This window comes from Rattus rattus, chromosome 18 (genome assembly GCF_011064425.1).
Source record: "Rattus rattus isolate New Zealand chromosome 18, Rrattus_CSIRO_v1, whole genome shotgun sequence".
Lineage (NCBI taxonomy): Eukaryota > Metazoa > Chordata > Mammalia > Rodentia > Muridae > Rattus > Rattus rattus.
In genome coordinates, this window is record NC_046171.1 from 45,058,743 (window position 1) to 45,080,146 (window position 21,404).

Sequence of the window (21,404 nt, forward strand, 5' to 3'; positions counted from 1 at the left end):
TTAATTCCATTTACTTACTGCTTAGAAAGGTAGTAAGTATACTCTGCAAAAATAAATCTTCATTAAAAATGATGAATGGCAAATGCAGTATCAACCAAGTAGGAAAGGCAAAGCATAAAAATATACATTATTACAGATAAGCCCCTTAATTATATCATAAATGTTAAGAATCTCAGTTTATAAAACCAGAAGGGGTAGCAAAGGGGATTTTAAAAGTATGAAACATAAACTGTACTCAAACGCAACAAAAAGTGTAAAATAAGACTTCATGAAGTAATATTTTGATGATACTCTTCTTATCATAGCAAGCTGCCATGAAATTTATGGTTAGTGCAGCTATTAATTACTATGAAATAGTGTTTTTTCTGACCAACAATCTAAACAGCTGTCATTACAGATCAATTTATTTAGCTTTTGTTTCAAGAACCATCATTCATTGTTCTATTTCAGAAAGTGGTCAATCCAATACTGAGACTACAAAATATAAAGCAATTTTATAAGAACAAAAGCCTAACTTAGTGAGAGGATGTCTTGTTCTTTTGTCCAACCCTACAGTTCTTAAAATTTTGGATTCTGGATCCCTCCTTAAATTCTTGGGGGAATCTAGACTCCAAAGAACTTTTGTTTTTGAGATTATGTCTATCGATATTTAACATGTTAGAAACGAACTGAAAAAAGTTAAAGCACTCATTCAGCCAAAAATTAAAAAATATGCTAATACAAATTACATTTTTATGAAAAATAGCTAAATTGTCTTTGTAAAAAGATGTGTGTGAAGACTATTGTTTTCCATTTTTTAACTCTGTTTTGAGAGAACTTGAATAAAGAAACAAATAGGATGAAAATATTTTGATTTCACAGATTCCATGGAAGAATGTCAGAAAACTCCTAGGTTTTATGGGCTACAATTTGAAAATTGCTGGTCTCATCTATAGCCTAATATTAGTAACACACACACACACACACACACACACACACACACAGCCTTAATTTTCAGTGATAATCAATCCATAACTAGTCTTGTACACTGGATCAAATGTCTCCAACTTCAAATTTAATTAGAAACAATTATTATATAGTAGGGAAAATATTTAAAGCAATATTGTCATGCTGAGACCATTATCAAGATACAAATACCCTTTTCACCTAGCAGACCTATTAATTAATTCATGTACTTTAGTGTAAATTCCAGCATTACTTCATCCAATACAGCACTGGCAAGTATACTTAAATAGGCACAGCTTTTGTATAGTCCAGATTATGTGTAAAGACAAGTAATAGTCCATACATTCAGCTTAGCAAAATATTAACTATTCATGGAGCAGCCTGTTCTATTTCTCATTATGTAAAGCTCTGATGCAATTATAGCTAAACAAAAGAAATGTCACACTGAAGCACAATAATAATATCAGGATCTTAGAACTAAATAGTTCTTCATACTGGGAAAATTACTTGTATACATGCCATCTCATTTTGATCTTTTTTCTATTCTTTCTGAAATAGTTTATTTTGGCAAATTCATTCATAACCTTCTCCCTCTCCTCTAAGGAAAAGAAGCAAAAACTACTGCAGATAAAAGGATAGAATATAAAACAGCAACATAATGAGATATATGTGGAACTAAACTAGATTTAATGTGCATCTACTATGGCAGGTACTGTGTAACCTATCAACAGAACTTTAACACAAAAGTCACAGCTTATAAATCAGTGAAAAATTCTGTACTAACAATTTTGAGAATAAGATTTTTAACCTGCGCAAAACATTAATAAAATGATTCAAAATTGATTTTGGCTAAATTCTTGAGTCTAAATGGAGAGTCTGTAGTAGCAATGAGAATAAAAATTAGTATAAGAACATTATTGCTAACCACACAATGAGCAATGGAGTAGTCAATACCTACTCCTTGTCATTAACATAAATATTATTTAATTACCTAGAAATACTTGCAAGCAAAATATTAATATGAGTGGCATAAAACATTCAAAGATGTTAAGAAATTTTAATGGGACAATGTTAGGTTATCAGCGAAGAAGACAAACCCTAGTACAAAATGAGCTAAATGCCACTAATGATCAATGATTTCCTTGTTATATACTACAATCAAGTACATATAGTAAATGCTACATGCTCTGTCTCTGTCTTTCTCTGTGAGATGTTTCTAAAATTGAGGATGAATCCATGCATATTTTTCCTTTCATGAAAGAAGAAATAGGAGGTTAACCAATGTCTTTAATTAGGAAACATGCGGGGTTGGGGATTTGGCTCAGTGGTAGAGTGCTTACCTAGGAAGCGCAAAGTCCTGGGTTAGGTCCCCAGCCCCGAAAAAAAAAAAAATGAAAAAAAAAAAAAAACATGCATGTTGCTGTCTATCACATACACTGTTTGTGCCCCCTGACTTTTTAATTTTTGTGAGTAATGCTGTTTTTATTGGTGGTGTAGTAGAAGTTAGTTGTACATAAATTAGATGGTATATATGTGGCTATATGCATACATGTGTATTCCTTATGGCACATAAAGACTGCCACTGATATGTCTTTCATTCATGTTTCCTCTTGTAAAAAAACAAACACAGTTAATGATTTTATAATAAGAAACAAAACCAAAGATAAATCAAACCAGTAAATGTGAAGTGGTATGCTCTAAGAGTCTAATAAAATAAGTCAATGCACATTTCTGTAGTATTAAAGTGCTAGAAAGTTTTTCCATTAGTATTTTAGAAATGATTAAAGTAAAAAAAAATGATTTACAGCTTCATTTGATGGTGGTGACCACAGGCACCATAGCGATGGCACTGGCTGAACTGGAGTTGACTATATCCTCATATTCTGGTGGTGGGTCTAAATGAGGTTCTGTTTCACTCCTTCTCAGATTCACCTGGCCAGTGGCTTCCTCGTATGTCGGTGGGGGATCACAGTTGGAAAGGCGAGTGGAAACTGAATCTGAGCGCCCAACAACATATTCCAAAAACCCTGGAGACAATCCACTGCTATCAAAGACTTCATCTGGTGGAGGAGGTGGAGTAATGATGTTAAGATGTTGAGGGAAAGGAATGTGGCTTTCAGTCACTGTCTGTCTCCGAGTTTTGTTTCTTAGAAAGCATCTCCAGATTAAGAAAATGACAAGGAGAATAATGAAGAGGCCAAAGATTAGTGGAAAAGTAAGATAAAATTGAAACCAGTCACTTCCTCTGTTGGTTTCTCCTTGTTGTGCTTTTGTGTAGGTGCTCCAAAACTCCTTCTATAAAAACAAAACAAAATAAATAGGTAAAAATTCAATATGGTTAAATCATGGTCAAGTATGAACAAATAATTATGTTTAGATATTGAAAAAAAAAAACCAGAATCTGATGTATTAGGTCAATTGACAGAGCACCATTTCCCATACCAGTAAATAACAAATAGAGAAGCTCATCATTAGAATGGGGTTATTCCCAGAGAAAATGGTTATCAGTTAAAGCATCATTAATTTACTATATTTCATGAACCTAACTATCAACTATCCTAGCTTATGGCTCAGTACACTGAAGTTTTAAGTATCTTGTGGTTCCATGGCTGACTGAGAGATAGCAAAGTTCATTTGTTGGTGCTTACGAGTATCCACAAAGAGTGATTTATTGAACAGTGCTAGAGATAAGGAAAAGCTCAAAATCCAAAAGCTATAATACAGTATCTACTAAATGTATATCATTTCTATACCCCTGTAAAGTTGAAAAAAAGTAAGTGAAACCGTTATTAGTCAGGGATTACCTATATAGATCATCATGTTCATTCTGGATGCTGCCTAAAACAGTCATAACTCAAAGTTCTTTAAGATTTAGAGTTATTTACACTTTTAGCTGTGACTTTTTAAGAGTACGAAAGAGTTTTACACTCAGGAAGAGAGTGAAAATTAAAGAAGTATGGGATGTTACAGTACATAAAGTGCTTGCTATGCAAACATGAGAACCTGAGTTGAATTCCTATCTTATGTGTACACAAAGAAACATGTACACACATATGCATATACAAAATAAAAATTAAGAACTGAGTTTTCCTCTTTTAAAGATAATACCATTTACCTTTACAAATATAAGCCAAAGTGCTAGGAATGGTTTAGAGTACTTGCAATATGGATATGCACATAAATGTAAGCACATATGGATATGTGGTCCTGAACTGTCACTCTTCATATCCAAATCTGGGACTCTAAATATGTAGACTGCATAATAATTAATACCATCTGCTGGTTAAGGCTATTAAATGTTTTTAGTACCAAACATTCAGCAGATATACACTTTGATTCCTAATAGTTTTGTTTGGGGGATGCAACATACATTCCCTCCTCAACCCTTTTATCAACTGCAATGTTTTATATACAGATGTTACCTATGAATAAAAGACAGTATTCCCACAAGAAACATTAGTGTGGTGTAGAAATTCTGTCACTGTACTCTGGAACATAGACTTGCATGTTCTAAATGAAAAAAATATCGGGAATTTAAAACTTTTTAATGTTTGTTGGGAAGTATAAGATGCAAAGGAAACTTCATGTAATTATAAGGTGTCACATTTCTTCTTGAGCCTTAATTTCTTTACCTTTAAAGTGGGACAAGAGAAATTGTTTAAACAGTAAATCAGATAGCAATACAGCACATCTAGTTAAGTTTCTTGTGTATGAACTCTCAATTGTAATGATTATAATGAATTTTAAGTCTTGCTTTCAAATGACTAAATTAATCTATATTTTAATTCAGGGCACCTTTAGTGTCATTCACTCCCTCCCATGTCATTAATTTCTTCCTTTTTTGTGTTAGTCACTTTTGTGTTATCATTGAGAAGTTCGAAGAAAATGAATTTAAAAGAAGGAAGAGTTTTGGTGTTTTTGTTGTTGTTTTGTTTTGTTTTATTGGCTTTTGGTTTCACAGCCTTCAGCCATTTTCCCTGCCTCTGTTGTGTCTGGATCTGCACTGAGACAAAACATAATGACTTACAGTATGGTGCTACAAGTTTCTTACTTTATGTTACCAAAGAAGCAAATAGGATTGAGGAATGTACCTAGTACAAAACAAGAGCCATTTTTACCAAAAGCGACCTACAGATTCAATGCAATCCCCATCAAAATACCAATCCAATTCTTCAAAGAGTTAGACAGAACAATTTGCAAATTCATCTGGAATAACAAAAAACCCAGGATAGCTAAAATTATCCTCAACAATAAAAGGACTTCAGGGGGAATCACTATCCCTGAACTCAAGCAGTATTACAGAGCAATAGTGATAAAAACTGCATGGTATTGGTACAGAGACAGAGAGATAGACCAATGGAACAGAATTGAAGACCTAGAAATGAACCCACACACCTATGGTAACTTGATTTATGACAAAGGAGACAAATCCATCCAATGGAAAAAAGATAGCTTTTTCAGCAAATGGTGCTGGTTCAACTGGAGGTCAGCATGTAGAAGAATGCAGATCGATCCATGCTTATCACCCTGTACAAAGCTTAAGTCCAAGTGGATCAAGGACCTCCACATCAAAAACCAGATACACTCAAACTAATAGAAGAAAAGTAGGGAAGAACCTGAAACATGAGCACTGAGAACTACTAAAGCTGATACACACCTTCAACAAAGTGGCTGGGTATAAAATTAACTCAAATAAATCAGTAGCCTTCCTCTACACAAAAGAGAAACAAGCCTAGAAAGAAATTAGGGAAACGACACCCTACATAATAGTCCAAATAATATAAAATACCTCGCTGTGACTTTAACCAAGCAAGTGAAAGATCTGTATGATAAGAACGTCAAAGCTTCTGTAAGGCAAAGGACACTGTCAATAGGGCAGAATGGCAACCAACAGATTGGGAAAGGATCTTTACCAATCCTCTATCCAATAGAGGGTTAATATCCAAAATATACAAATAACTAAGGAAGTTATACTCTGGAGAATAACACCATTAAAAATGGGGTACAGAGCTAAACAAGGAATTCTCAACTGAGGAATATCGAATGGCTATGAAGCACCTAATTATTAGGAGTACCAGATAAATATATATGCTATTACATGTTACTATAAAATAGTATCATAAAGTACACATGACTGTTTGTAATTGTAGTTCCAGAGCACCTGGCACCCTCTTCTGGCCTTTGAGAACATTGTCATGCATGAAGTGAACAGATATACATGTAGGCCAATACTCATTTACTATATATAAAAAATAAATCTTAAGTTTATATCAGCAAACATTTTCTATTAATTTAGTTAATGCTTTAGACTTTGTAGGATATAATGCCTCTGTTTTACCTATTGACTTTACCTTTGCTATAGAAACACAGTGGTATGTTAACAAATATCCATACATCTGTTCTTTTGAAATTTATTTACAAGAACAGATTGGCTGGATTTGAAATTTATTTACAAGAAAAGATAGGGTGGATTTGGCTTCTAGGCTATATATATTTTTCCAGCTCATGCTCATGATAAAACAAACAAGTTGCCAAAATGTTTATAAAACAGAATGAGTAGAAATGTGCATATTTGGTGTTTATATATGTATGTATAAAAATCCATTGATTTTTTTTTGTAAAGCACATTTTTTCTAGTTTTCTAGGACATTTGCTACTTCAGTTGTTATTGAATTATAGCATATTTTCAGTGATTGGTCCAGTGTGTGCATGAGGCCATGAGTGCATAAATCATTTGAACACTGTTATTTTTCAGCATCCTAAGCTATCTTAAGGTGTATCTATGGTGACATTCAGAATGATAAAGAATACCTCAAAAACACAAGGTACATACTCATTACAAAGTAATTTAGGATGTAAATTCTAATTCAGGAAGATGGGGCTTTAGAATTTGCATTACAAACAAGCTGTGAGGCCAGATGCCTAATGCTAGGCCACAGAGCACTCTCTGAATTATATGATGCACCAGTTTTCAATGCCTGCCAAAAAATGCCTTAGCCCAGAGGAAGACATTTAGTCTGATAGAGACCTAGGTGATATTTCCAAAGCTCTTTGGTTACTCATTCTACAGAATAGCTTGAAAACTTTTATGCCAAAGCTCATAGCAAACTATCCACTTTACTTATGATGATGTTAGTAAACTTTTTTCCTCTTGTCTTTTGAGACAGGGTTTCTCTGTATAACCCTGGCTATCCTGGAACTCACTCTGTAGACTAGGCTGTCCTATAACTCAGACATTGCCCTGCCCCTGCCTCCTGTGCTCTGGGAATAAAGGTGTGGGGTAACACTGCCTGGCTGATATTAGTAGCTTTAATGTGGTCCCCTTTGCTCATTTACTTCCCAACCTTGACCATCTACTCTTGTCTGTTTTAAGTCCAAATACCCAGGAGACCAAGATTAACACTATAACTTTTTGCTCTTCTATTTAAGAAGCACAAGGATGCCATCTGCATTCTTAACAAAGCAACAGCTAAGAATTTTTCCTTTTAAATGTACAGTAATCTTATTAGCTGTAATAAAAGGGAGACCTCCAGTGGCAAAACATGCAATGTATACTCCGTTCCCCAAAGCCAGAAAGAAATCTAGAATTAGATGTAAAATAACACTGGCTGTTATAGTGATTGATGTATAATGTTATGTACTAAATGACTTACATATATAATCTTCATAATGAAACATGATTAATTCTTTTGTTATCTTACATAAGAGGAAAACAGAGGCAGAAACTTAAAGAAATTATGTAAGATTATTGAAGACAAGTAGTTAAAGTGAGACTTTCACTCAGCAATCTATGGATAAAAGACCACAATAGCAAAATGTTCCTCTAAAACACAGAAACAAGAAGCATCCACATCAAACTGAGTTTTACAATAGACAAAAATGATTGTTTCTCCTCATGTGTAGGAGAAAGCAGTGTATTGACATTTCCAGACATGGGGGAGACAGAACATAAATAGGAAAATGTGAAAATTATGTTCTGGTTCATATAGTAGAGACCTGGTTGATAGCTTCTAGGAAGTAGTTGGATCCTGAGGGTTCTGTCCTAATCCTTTGTGACTGATTCAAAATATAGCGATATTATTGGGAATTGATAAAAGTTAGATGGTCAAGCCCAGTTGTGGAAAATATGGTACTAGTGGTACGTCCTGGAAAGATTTAGCTTGTTCTTGGGTTCCTTTCTCTCTGCTCTCTATGCAGCCATAATGTAAGCAGATAGCTACCATGCCCTTCCACTGTGACATTCTGCCTCACCCCAGGCTCAGAGTGGTGAAGCCAGCTAACAATGAAAGCAAAACCAAATTCTTTTTCCTTGAAATTGTTTTGTTCAGTATTTGGTCACAGAATTGAAAAGTCTAGACAGAGGTTCTCAATCAGCTAAAGATTGTAAGGGGAACAAGTTAGACTGGGAGTGGCAAAGGAGAAAGAATACTTTATGGAAACTTAATATGACTGGAGGGATGACTCAATGGTTAAGAGCCCTAACTGCTCTTTTAATGGACTCAAGTTTAATCACCTGTACCTAACATTACAGCAGCTTACAAACACCCATAATTCCAATTTCAGAGTATCCCACACTTTCTTCTTGCTTTCTTTGGTACCTGTGGTACCTGTACATGGTGCAAAGATATATGCAACCAAAATACCCATACACATAAAGTAAAAACTGATAACAAGATTTTTTGAGCTAACCAAATTATCTATTAACAGGTGAATAGGTAGTGAAAATATGGTACACAAACAAACACACACACACACACACACACACACACACACACACACACAGACAGAGCACATACAGAGAGAGAGAGAGAGAGAGAGAGAGAGAGAGTGAGAGAGAGAGAGAGAGAGAGAGAGAGAAATAGTAAGTAATGATGAAAGAGGTTGGCCAAAGGATGCATGGGGCATGAAGAAGAGACTGAGTTGAGGGCCAAGGGAAGTAGGTGGGGGGTAGTAGGGAGGGGAGAAGCAAACCAATTAAAAAATACTTTGTTCAAAACTGTCATAATGATATTTAACACTTTGTATACTAATGTGATAAAAGGGCCAAGAATATGAGAAAAGGATTTGCAGGGAGGGAAGAGGTAAAAGGAATGGGAGGGATATAAGAAAGTGACAATGACAAGGACATAAGAGAATGAGGGTGATGGTAATAAGAGTGTTACTTTATATGTGCCTAAAATTGTCAAAGAATAAATTTAATCAAGTACTTTTAAAAGAATCGCCATTTATTGTCTTTGTCACTTCTCTATTGTTATGCTAAGATACGATAACCAAGGCAACTTATGGAAGAAAGTTTATTGGGGGCTGATAGTTTCCGAGGGTGAGTCCATAACCATAATAGTAGAGAACATGGTAGCAGGTAAGCAAGCATGGCTCTGGTATAGGAGTTTAGAGGTAATTCCTGATACACAGCATGAGGCAGGTGTGTGTGTGTGTGTGTGTGTGTGTGTGTGTGTGTGTGTGTGTGTGTGTGTGTGTGTGTTGGGGGTAGCTAACTGAGAATGGTATGTGCTCTTGAAACTTCAAAGCATACATCCAGTGACACACTTCCACTAACAAAGCCATACCTCCTAATTCTTCCCAAACGGTTCTACTAACTGGGAACCAAGCATTCAAATATATTAGACCGTGGAGGCCATTCTCCTGGCCTTTTAGGAGTTGAGATGAAATGTAGTGCTTTAAAATGGATATTTGAGAGAAACTATAGATAGTACTTATGTCATGTACCTAGATAAACTCACCAGAAAGAAAACAGAATATGGCAAGTACAGACAGGGTACCTGCACATTTAGAGGAGACATACAGAATAACTGCTGTTCCAGCATAGAAACAAATAAAATATCAATTCTTCTCTACACACCCAAAGATTATACTAACGTCTAAACCAGGCAGACACACTGAGAATGAATACCAGTGCAAATTCTAGAATAAGATAATTTTAAGTAAAAAAAAAAAACAAAAGAGGAAGCTAACATGTCTGTACAAACTTTACTTTCTTAAAATGCTGTCTTACTGCAATGATGGCATATGCATGCACATTAGACACCAGATTCTTTTTTATTATTATTATTATTATTAACTTGAGTATTTCTTATTTACATTTCAATGTTATTCCCTTTCCCAGTTTCGCAACAAACGTGCCCTAATCCCCCCTCCCCTTTCTATTGGTGTTCCCCTCCCATCCTCCCCCATTGCCGCCCCCCCAACAATCACGCTGCGTTCACTGGGGTTCAGTCTTAGCAGGACCCAGGGCTTCCCCTTCCACTGGTGCTCTTACTAGGCTATTCATTGTTACCTATGAGGTCAGAGTCCAGGGTCAGTCCATAATATAGACACCAGATTCTTTACCCCAGCCTCCTTCCTACTTATAAGTGCGGGGTAGTTATAGAAGTTTAACTGATCCTTCTTTATAGGTTTCTGGCTTCTCAGACTGATTTACCAAAGCTGATCAGCCTGTACATGGTCACTGTAGCAAAATCCAGCCTTTCTTCCCATATTTTAATAAATCCTGTTATAAAGTATATAACTGTAACTGATCTCTACTTTAATTCTCCCCATCTGCTACATTATTTAAAGCAGTCATTTCACTGACTTAACATTTATTTGGAATTTATGCTATTATATTTAATGGCTTAAATATGACCTTTACTCCTGACCTCATGATTTTTTAGCCCTTCTGAGGAGGACTTTTATGTGTCTGGGGTTAGGGGTCAGTGGAATCATTTTAGTGATATAAATATTGTATTTTATAAGAAACAGTAATAGAAGCATTTTGACGGCAATATGTATGATGCCCTATTAGTGACCACAATAGATTTATCCTATATTTATGGAGAAGCCAGGCTAAGTCTCACACCCAGTATTACCATGGTTCAGTGTGACCTGGTCAGATTTGTATTTTGGCCACATACGATTCCATGGATTCTTTCTTGCTACCTAGAATTGATAAACATTAATTTTATTAAACTAAAAGTATTTAAGGAAAGTTGAAAATTATTTTAGTTTTGGAGGGTACCAGAGATGGAAACAAGGGCCTCACATGATAGGTGAATATCTGAAGCCTAAGGTTCTTTTCCTAAAATATTTGCTCCATTTCATTTCCTCTATTTTAAGCCTAGAGACAATCTCTCAGTTATACATGTACTAAGCTCAGACAACAAGGCCCCAGGTCAACTACCCAATCACATCCTACCCCACCCTATCCCATGCTCACAAGGTTTATAAGAAGGTTAACCTGGTATCATAGGGGCCACAGAATGCCTCCCTCCCTCCCTCTCAATCCTTTAAAGATCCAAGCCGTGAAAATTTGAAAACTCTTAGATACTAAGGGAATCTGACCTCTTTCATTAAAGGTAAAGATTATGCATAAATAAATCGAGCGAACACTTTTAATTTTGCTGAGAACAAAAGAACTTTATAGAAAACAGTTGAAACTGAAAAAACTATTGAACTTGCTCTAAGGGCAATATGGGATCTCAGTCTGGTGACCCAGCAACAATCACCAGTCAATTCTTTGAGCTGCTGTCATCCAGGAGAAACTTACTGAAAAGATACTCAATAACATCATCTTTCCCAGGCTCTACCTGGCACAGGTTGGACAGAAAGACAAACATCTCCTCGATTTCCTTCAAATGGGGCTGCAGACACTGGTCCTTCAGGAAGCTGCAAAGATGAGCATCTCCTTTGCTAAAAGCCAGCAGGTACAAGTCCTGGACGCTTTCATTGACAGTCATCTCCAGGTGGAAGGCACACCATCAACCCATTTGTCATTGTCTGGCTTTTCAATGTCATGGAAGGAGATGTGGCCTCCTCGCTCCTTCTGAAAGGTCAGGAACATCTCAGTAAGTGCCGACCATTCATGAGATTTACTCATGAAGAAGCAGGTGAAGTGCTTTTGGTTTAAACCTTTGCGGTTACAGAAGGCAGCCATGGAGAGAGGTAGATGTAGGAGACATAGAACTGGAACTGAATGTGGTTGTTGACAGCAGCCTCGCAGTCAGGATGGTAGTTCTGTCGCACTTGAGAGGATACAGCAACAGTCAGGGTGGCTGGCAAGAACAGGGGTGGGTAGGTGAAGCTCACACTGGAAGTGCGGAGAGGGCAGCGGCGGCTTTGGTGCTGCTGTGCCCTGCGTGGCAATCCCATTTCGGGTGTTGGGATAACCTGAGAATAGGGCTCTGGTTTATCTGGGACAAGTCTGAGGTATCGCGGGAAAAGTAATGGCTGCACAAGAGGCAAAAGGGAGAGGCACAAGAGGGGGAGGGAACACCGGAAGGAAGTAATGATGATGGTGGGGTTCCACAAAAGGGGCCAACTGTCCATGTTGAGGTAGAAGGGTCAGAGGGGAAGGGTCAGAGGTCAGGGTGTGAATTCTACTTTCTGTGCAGTATTATAAAAGTTATTGGAGCTAGAGAGATGATTCAGGCAATGAGGGTGACAGACATCAACTCAGACAGACAGTCCAAGTTCAACCAGCAGGACACACATGAAGAAACTGTTATCTGACTTCCATCAGGGAAGCAGCAGGCCATAGCACACATACCCTGGCTTAATCGAGTCAATGCCACAAAAGTGTTAATTTTAAAAAGTTATTTATAAATACAGTAAAATGGTGTTTTAGTAAATCATCTGGATACTTCCCTACTTTGTATTTTATTTATTGTCATGTATATGTATATTTTGCCTATATGCATGTCTGTGTATCACATGCATACAATACTCACAGAGGCCATTCAATCTCCTGGAACAAGAGTTAATGGATGGGATGTGAGCCACTCTGTTGAGTGCTGGGAATCAATCTAGGTACTTGCCAAAAGCAGCAAGCACTGTTAACCACTGATCTATAACTCTAGTCCCAAACCAACTTCAAAACTTTTCTTAAATTTAGATTTATACACTGTATATGAGTATTTACATAATATGTATGAATGTGCACTGTGTACATGTCTGGTCCCAGTGCAAAGGGTGTTTTTCAGATGGTATGGAACTGGAGTTCGCCACTATGTGAATGCTAGGGAGACAACCCCACAATGTTAATAAGTGCTCTTATACACCGGCCCCATCCATCTACATATCTCCCTCAGCCACCTCTCCAGTCCCTCCCACTTTCTTGAGATAAGGTATTATATAACCAATGCTAGACTTAAAACTGCCAAGTAGCCACAAAGAACTCCTGACTCTACTGCCTTTACTTCATAACTGCTAGGATTACAGACCTATAACATTGTACCTTGTTTATGAGATGCTGGGGACTACATTAGGGCTGTCTTCATGCTAGACAAGTTCACTACTAACTGTGCTATATCAGAAATCTTTCCTGATTTTTTCTTCTTTTTTAAAAAGTCATTGAATACTATCTAAATATAATAATTTTGTTAAATGTAGCACATTATGGAATGCCATTAACTTAATACAAAGCTTTATTTGAAAGGCAGTTTTTCTCTGTAACTTTAACATCCAGTGACATTTCTAAAAGTGAGGTCAAGAATCTGGGGCAGGTGGAGGCAGGCAAGCCCTGAGTTCCCTCAGCTTTCTATGAGACTTGACAGTTTTGCCATCATTAATTTTAATTTTACAATATTTGTATCATCTAAGTACTCTTTCTTCTCCTTTATTGTTAATTATCATGGGCAATTTTCATATTAACTCTATTGTCTTCTTAACAATTATAAGAACATGAAATTGATATTTTTGAAAGTTCTCTTCTGTTTCTTTTTTTTTGGCTGTTTTTCCTTCAGTATTAATTATATGTTCATTATGGTATCTTTTCATTTTCAGGTTAGTGAGAATCATTAGTCAGTACAAAAAGTACAATTTCTTCATATAAAATTGTAATCTGATAATGGTATCCTTTCATATACGTGTGTGATTTTCTGTGTATATATTTTCATGTATTGAGTCACAATTCCATTGTAATTTTAAATATTTGTGAAACTGCATGTAATCTCTTGAATATATGATAGATGCTATAAAAACCATAGGGGTGTGTGTCAATTGCTTGTATGATTATAGAGAGATAGAATATGAAAAGAAAGTAATAATATTTAAGTAGGAAAAACTTTAGCCTATATTTTATAAAAGCATATTCTCAAGTAAAAATGGAATGTTTACCAAAAGTCGTCTTTTGAGTAATAACTGAGCTTCCAAATGGTTGAATGAATAAACCCAAAAAGATTCAAATTATATAACACTAGAAAGGGAAAAATGATATGTTAAAATAGAAAACAAAAATTGTGTTCTAAGTACCAAAACTTAGCAAAGCAATACACACCTAAATCAAGCAAAAGCAAGAAAATTGCCTTTTAAAGGTGCAGCATTCAATGAAATATAGACAAAATAAAACTCCAAGATTTTGATATTAAAAATAGAAAAAACTGAGCCCATTTATGAATGAAAATATATCTAATTAGTAGCCTAGATCATAAGTAGATTAGAGAGTATTATTTTCTCTCTGTAGTAATGCCTTCTCTCTTATTCCTGATATTGGTAATTTGTTGTCACATGCTAGGAACATACTACTAAAAATCTATGTTTTGGGGGGAAACTGTAACTTTTATTTGTTAATCTCATTCTACTTATCAGTACAAATTCTTTCTTGTTGTTTTTTTTTTGAAACAGGGTCTCACTGTATAGCCCTGTCTGTTCTCAGACTCAGTATATAGACCAGTGTGACCTCAAATTCATAGAGATCTGCCTGCCTTTGCCACCAAGTGCTGAGATTAAAGGTATGCGCCACTATGTCCAACTTGGATCTCTATGATACAATCTATTTTTCAGAGTAAAATACAGTAATTTCTGTAGCTTTAAGGGAGTTCACTAGGTAGAGCAAAGTGCTTATCATTTTTCTGTTCCTTTACACAGTACTCTAGATTTTGAATGAAACCTCATTAATTTACATAATTTAAAGACAACTTTCTCAAAAACGATTGCACCATCATATCTCTTAGTTGTCTAAGTGTCTAAGGTATACTTCTGGTTGTCACTTCTCATATAGCAGGGAATCTCAACTTCTATATTTTTTGTGTTAGCTTTATTAGTTTTTTTTTCTTCCAGACTTCCTACCTTGTTTTGAGTGTGTCATCTAATGTCGTATGTTGCTTTTTGAGGAGTGGACTTTTTGAGGAGGAATCAACAGCCACAAGTTTCTTCAATTCCAATAAAAAACAATCAAACAAAAAACCAAAAACCACCATAAGTGTTATTATTAGCATTCACACTACTGGTTTAAAGATGGAAAATATCAATGTGGTATTAAAAAAGCATTGTAAAGAAATAAAAGTAAAAATGATGATGATGATGATGATGATGATGATGATGATGATGATGATGATGATAAAATAAGTTGTTACTGGTCATTGTAGTGGTTTGAATGAGGAATGTCTCCCACAGGCTCAAGTATTTGACCACTTGTTCCCCAATTTTATGGCACATGTTTTGGGAGGTGGTGTAGCCTTGCTGGAGGAGGCATGTCACTGAAACAGATTTTGAGAGTCTATTTTATGCTTTGGGCTATAATCCAATACTATATTATTTATCATCTTGCTCTAAGTACTCAGCTTCAGCCACTGGGATTCCTTAAAGCTAACTGTCAAGTCCATTTATCATGTTTCTATCCTTTGCTTTAGTTTGATTTTTTTTTCTCTTTGGCATGTCCTTACTTCCTAATACTACAATACGTGACAGGCCTATAATCAACCATTTCTTCAAAGAATGCTGGTTTCTTTTCCAGGCTGGGAATGTGTAGTAGCTCAGTATAGAGCACTTGCCTACCCTTTATTCAATCCTCAGCTCCACAGAGAGACAAGAAAATAATATAGAACTAAGCATCAGATAGGATTGTACAAATCTGATAAGCATATAAACTATTTCTAGATCCTTTAAATTTGAGTTCAATTATCCTAGAGTCAAGAAAAGTAAACCTTACATTATCTGTGGAAAAAATGTTCTGAAACAATATCTAGAATATTCTTCACATTAGTTCAAGATTAAAAATTCCAGCACATAGAGATTCTTTACCCCTGAAAACCCAAGTAGAGGCTGGAGAGATGGCTCAATGCGTAAAAGCATTAGCAGAGCCTATAAGCTAAGCTTGACTATAGATTCAACCCACATAAAAAGGTATATGTGATGGCATAAATCTGTAATTGTAGCATTTCTACTGTAATATAGAAGATGGAAGAGGAGGGTGGCACTATAGTGACAGAAAAAAACAAAGTAAATAAAGATGAGAACTCACTCCTCCAAATTTATCTTCTTATCTCTACAAAGACAGACACAGACACAGACAGACAGACAGACAGACACACACACACACACACGCGCGCGCGCGCGCGCACACACACACACACACACACACACACACACACACACACAGAAAGAAAAAAGAGGGAACGTTATCAGGCAGAAATATGAGTCCTAAATAAAATAGCTATAATTCAGCAGCTGAAACTTGAATGAAATATATTTATTGTAGGTTTTGTCTGTTATAAGCACTACGAAGCACAAAATCTCACACCTAAAATATTTGTAAAATTAACATCTATAGAGTTGAAATGTTTATTTAATTGAAAATACTACAGTTAGTAGGTGGCAGAGTAGAGACACCAAATCAGATCTATCTTATTCTATGAGGTTTCAGAATCATATTCAGAAAATGTTTTTTTTTACGCCTATTTTATTAAAATGTAAAAGACAAAAATAAAGAGGGAAAAAAAAACTTGAGTGCTCAGAGAAGTGGAGGTGGATTTTGGAAAAGTTTGGGAAGAGAGGGAATATGACAACATTGTACAAAATTCTCAAAGAACTAATGAATAAATAAATGTAAAATTTTTAATTATGTGGTAAGGATAAAAATGGACTTAAGGTGATAGTAGTAATGTATTAATTATACATTTTCTTGCTGAGGAAAATACCTGAAAGAAACAGTTTAAAGAAAGGAGATTGTAATTTGCTTATGGATTAAGAGGTATCAAATTATGGCTGGTAGGATATATTGATCTGAATCTGAGGCAAAGCAGAATACCATGTACAGGAAAATGTGGCCATCTACTCACCTCATGGAGGTCAGACAGCAGAGGCAGACAGGAGAAGGCAGAGGAAGATAACTTTCAAAGATACACTCCCAGTGACCTACTTTGTTTCCTGAGGCCCTACCTTCTAAAGTTCCCAGTAGGTGGATACTAAACTTTCAACACATGAGCCTGTAGGGTCACTTAGTATCAAACCATAATAAATGGTTTTGATGTAAAGAGGCAACAAGTACATGGTTGAAGTTACTACTTACCATGGCAAGAGCAGATTATTTGGGAAGGAGTGCAAACTGAAAAAAAATCCCAATAAAAATACTGATAAAATACTTTTTTTATGCTAGACAATTTAATACTAAAATTCACATGACAAAGGCAGCCCATTGTCTCTTTGGTAGGTAAGAAAGTTCACAAACTACTGTAGAATATACCATAACAATATAGAACTACTTCTAATTTATATTACAACATAAAACAAATCTTCTGAAAGCAGAAGCATAAACTAGACCAGAAAAATCTAGAAATAGATGAAGTACATATGGAAAATATGTATCTAATGAAGGATAGCTAAGTGACTGTGAAAAGGGGCGGTTTGGTAAAGTATTTGAAAAACTAGATAGTCAAACGAAGAGAACTATACCCTAATTCAGTACATATATGACAATAAACTACTACTTCTAAAGCCCATAAAGCTTATGAAGATCAAATCTTGTTTATTTTTAAACAGATTTTGGTTTTGTTTTGAACATGAGAATCTAGGAACTTCTTTGAGGACATTTCTCTCATCTTGAGAGCCTTCTTTACTAAACAAAAGGTCAAACCTTCCTTCTTTAAAATGTGTATGTTCTCACTGTTCTTGTGCCACAATGAATGTCCCTATAGCACATGATATAGTACTTTTAGCATATGGTATTATTTTCTTGGCGCACAGGCATGGATCTTTACAGAACAGCTACCTCTGATGTTTTAATTTACAACTGAGAGAAGACCTAGAAAATTTACATCCTTGCTTCTGCTTTCACAACCCTCTTATCTTTGAATAGCCTGCAGTCAGAGTAAAGTGAAGTAATGCAGTCTTGTGAAATGTGGAAGAGACCAAAAGTATAAAGAACTAAAACAAATATTTTCTGATTCTATAGTTGGAACCTGGGGTCTCAATCATACAAGGGAAGCATTCCACTACTGAGCTAAACCCCCAGTCCAGGAGAAATAAAACATCAAAACACTAACTGTACTCCTTACCTTCCTCTATTCTCTCTCTCTCTGATTAAGCATTGCGAGATAAAAACACAACCTACTTTCCAGATCAAGGCCTTGTGTGAACTCGATGCCTTACCTCCATAACTGCTAGCTAAGCAGAGCACTGTGGAAATACGGAGCTCAAAGACAGATGGAGACTTCTTCAGTAAATTAACTTTACTTTTTAGAATCAATTCATGTTCTTTGAGAATGTAGGTTTCAGAATATGTCAAATGGTAATTCTGTGAACATGTTTTAAGTTGTCAGTATACTTACGGTTTTTTCATGATTTTCAAAAGCCTCTCTGGCTTCTTCATATGTGCAGACTTCTTCTCTGCACTCACGCTCGATGTTGCCCTGTCTTATTTCTTCAAAAAGCCCATTTGCTCTTGGGTAGCGTTTTAGGACTGAGTTTGCTTTTTCTCCCGTGAGGAAAACTAAAAAGAGATATAATAATAAGCATAAAAATAAGAATCTAATGTGGGAAGTTGATAAAGAAGAAGAAAACTGCCAGATGATCCTTAGAAATCACAGGCAACCTTCTAAACATCTTTAAGTAATTCAGGAGTGAATTAATGTTGAATTTTAAACCAAAGCATTTGATAGCATACTCATAATGGGAATATCTCCCTTTAGTCAACATGGGCAGGAACAGTAACATAATTAACCATGTTATATTCAGACTTTAGCACATTCCTGATGACCATTAGATGTTTAAAAATAGCAACAATGATATCACTACTTATATTAATTACTGTAAATGGATACCCAAACACATTCTGCAACCAAACCAAAAGCCAGTCTCTAGATGGTATCTCTGCCTACCTAAAAATAAATAGAAATCCAGTTGACCTAAATAATATAAACCTAGAGAACCATTACTTAAAGACTTAACACAGTGAAAGTCTCATTACATATCTTTCTAGCTAGCAAAATAAGGAGCATATTCCAAAGAACTTTCTGAAATCAATGAAATAAAAAAGACAAATTTATCTACATCCCATTCTAAGAAAACAGTAATAATAATTTTGTTCTAAATAAACACATTAAATATAGTATAGCTGTACTTCAAGGCATTTAATCTCACTTCATTGTCCTTAAGGAAAAGAAAAAAAAAGGCTTCCCATGAAATATATCGAAACATTCAACATACACTTGTGAAATCCAGTGGAATAAATAAGTCACAGTAAGTGCAATAACATCTTGGACTAAACAGTGAGGCCAGATCTTGAAAGATAAACAAATATTTGTTTGGGAATATAGTTCAATGGTAATATACTTGCCTAGTGTATCTAAAGCCCTGGGTTTAATCCCCAGCCCTTCCATAAATAAATGACATAAATAAATGAATTAAAAAAAGCAGACACTGAATAGACAATGGTTATGTTTACCTTTTATGGGGAAAAGATGCATTTATTTTTATATACTTTGTTTTTTCTGAAAATGTCTTACTTGCCTGGTATGTAAATTCCATGCATCATAATTTAATCTCTGTTAATATAAAAAGATTTAAAAATTTCCACTTTACAGATTTCTAACATGGATAAAGGACATTACAGCAGTTGGAACGATAGTTAATAACACTTGTTGCTTTTGCAGATGACTCAAGTTCAGTCCCAGCAACCATGTAATGGCTCACAAATATCTGGAAGTTTAGCCCCAGGGGGCTTGAACATCCTCTTGGTCTCTGGACAACTGCACATAGAGACACAGATGCAGAAACACAGGCACAGACAGACAGACAGACAGACTTACTTGCACAATAAATCTTAAAAGTGGGCTCTACAGATGCTGGTGAGGATATGGAGAAAGAGGAACACTTCTCTACTGCTGGTGGAATTGCAAACTGATCCAACCAGTATCTGGAAATCAGTCTGGCAGTTCCTCAGAAAATTGGACCCAGCTATACCAGTCCTGGGCATATACCCAAAAGAAGCTCCAACATATAACAAAGACACATGCTCCACTATGTTCATAGCAGTCTTACTTATAAGAGCCAGAAGCTGAAAAAACCCAGATGCCCTTCAACAGAGGAATGGATACAGAAAATGTGGTACATTTATATAATAGAGTACTATTCAGCTATTAAAATCATTGACTTCATGAAATTCACAGGCCAATGAATGGAACTAGAAAACATCACCCTAAGTAACCCAGTCACAGAAGAACACATGTGGTATGTACTCACTGATAAGTGGACATTAGGCAAAAAGCTCAGAATACCCATAATACAACTCACAGCCAAGATGAAGCTCAACAAGAAGGAAGACCAAAGTGCACGCTTCAGTCATTCTTAGAAGGTGGATCAAAATAAAGAAGTTAGAGGGATGGAAGAGTGTAGGAGGAAGAGGAAAATGGAGATGAAAGTGGGGGCAAGAATGAGGTATGGGAGGAGTTGGGGAAAATATGTAGGGGCAGGAAATTGAATGGAGGTGTGCAGCAGTTGGGGATGGAAACTGGTGATAGCCACTAGAAAAGGCCCAAATGCCAGAAAAGCAAGAGGCAACCAGGACCCAAGGGGGATGACATTAGCTGAAATACCCAGAAAAGAGGAGAGAGAACCTATAGAGTCCATATCCAGAAGTTAGGCATGGTTCCCCTAGTTGGGTCTTGGGGCTACCCACCCACCTCAAAAATATTAACACAGAATTGCTCCTGTCTAAAGGAAATGCAGGGACAAGGAATGGAGAAAGACTGAAGGAAAGGCCATCCAGACACTGACACCCCTACGAATCTATCCCATCTGACAACATAAAACCCAAACACCAAACACTATTGCTGATAACAAGAAGCACTTGCTGACAGGAGCCAAGTATAGCTGTCCCCTGAGAGCTTCTGCCAGAGCCTCATCAATACAGATGCGGATTCTTGCAGCCAACGATCAGACTGAGAATGGAAGAGTTAGGAGATCTTAGTTCAGAAGAAGCTAAAGGGGACTGCAAGCCCATAGGAAGAACGACAATATTAACCAACCAGAACCCCCGGAGCTCACAGAGATAGAATTACCAATCAATGAGTACACATGGAGGGACCATGCCTCCAGCTACTTATGTTGGAGAGGACTGCCTTATCTGGTATCAATGGTTTGTGCCTGAACCTGGAGCTGAAACACTCCCACAGTTCTCTGTACCCAAATCCCATGGGCGAGAGAGCTGGACTCTCGGAAGTATGGACAAACCTGAGAGCTCAGAGGAG

General features: G+C 36.2%; 1 protein-coding gene across 2 annotated transcripts in view; it reads right to left on the reverse strand.

The window, feature by feature from the left end:
• Window positions 1-2,356: 2,356 nt before the first annotated feature.
• Prrg1 (proline rich and Gla domain 1) overlaps window positions 2,357-21,404 on the reverse strand; it is a 49,927-nt gene continuing 30,879 nt past the window's right edge. For both annotated transcript variants that reach the window (XM_032888885.1, XM_032888884.1), the window contains 2 exons: window positions 18,486-18,646; window positions 2,357-3,240 (listed from right to left, as the gene is read on the reverse strand). In XM_032888885.1, the coding sequence (XP_032744776.1) occupies window positions 2,755-3,240; window positions 18,486-18,646 (647 nt within the window). In that variant the 3' untranslated portion in view covers window positions 2,357-2,754. The remainder of the gene's footprint in view (window positions 3,241-18,485; window positions 18,647-21,404) is intronic.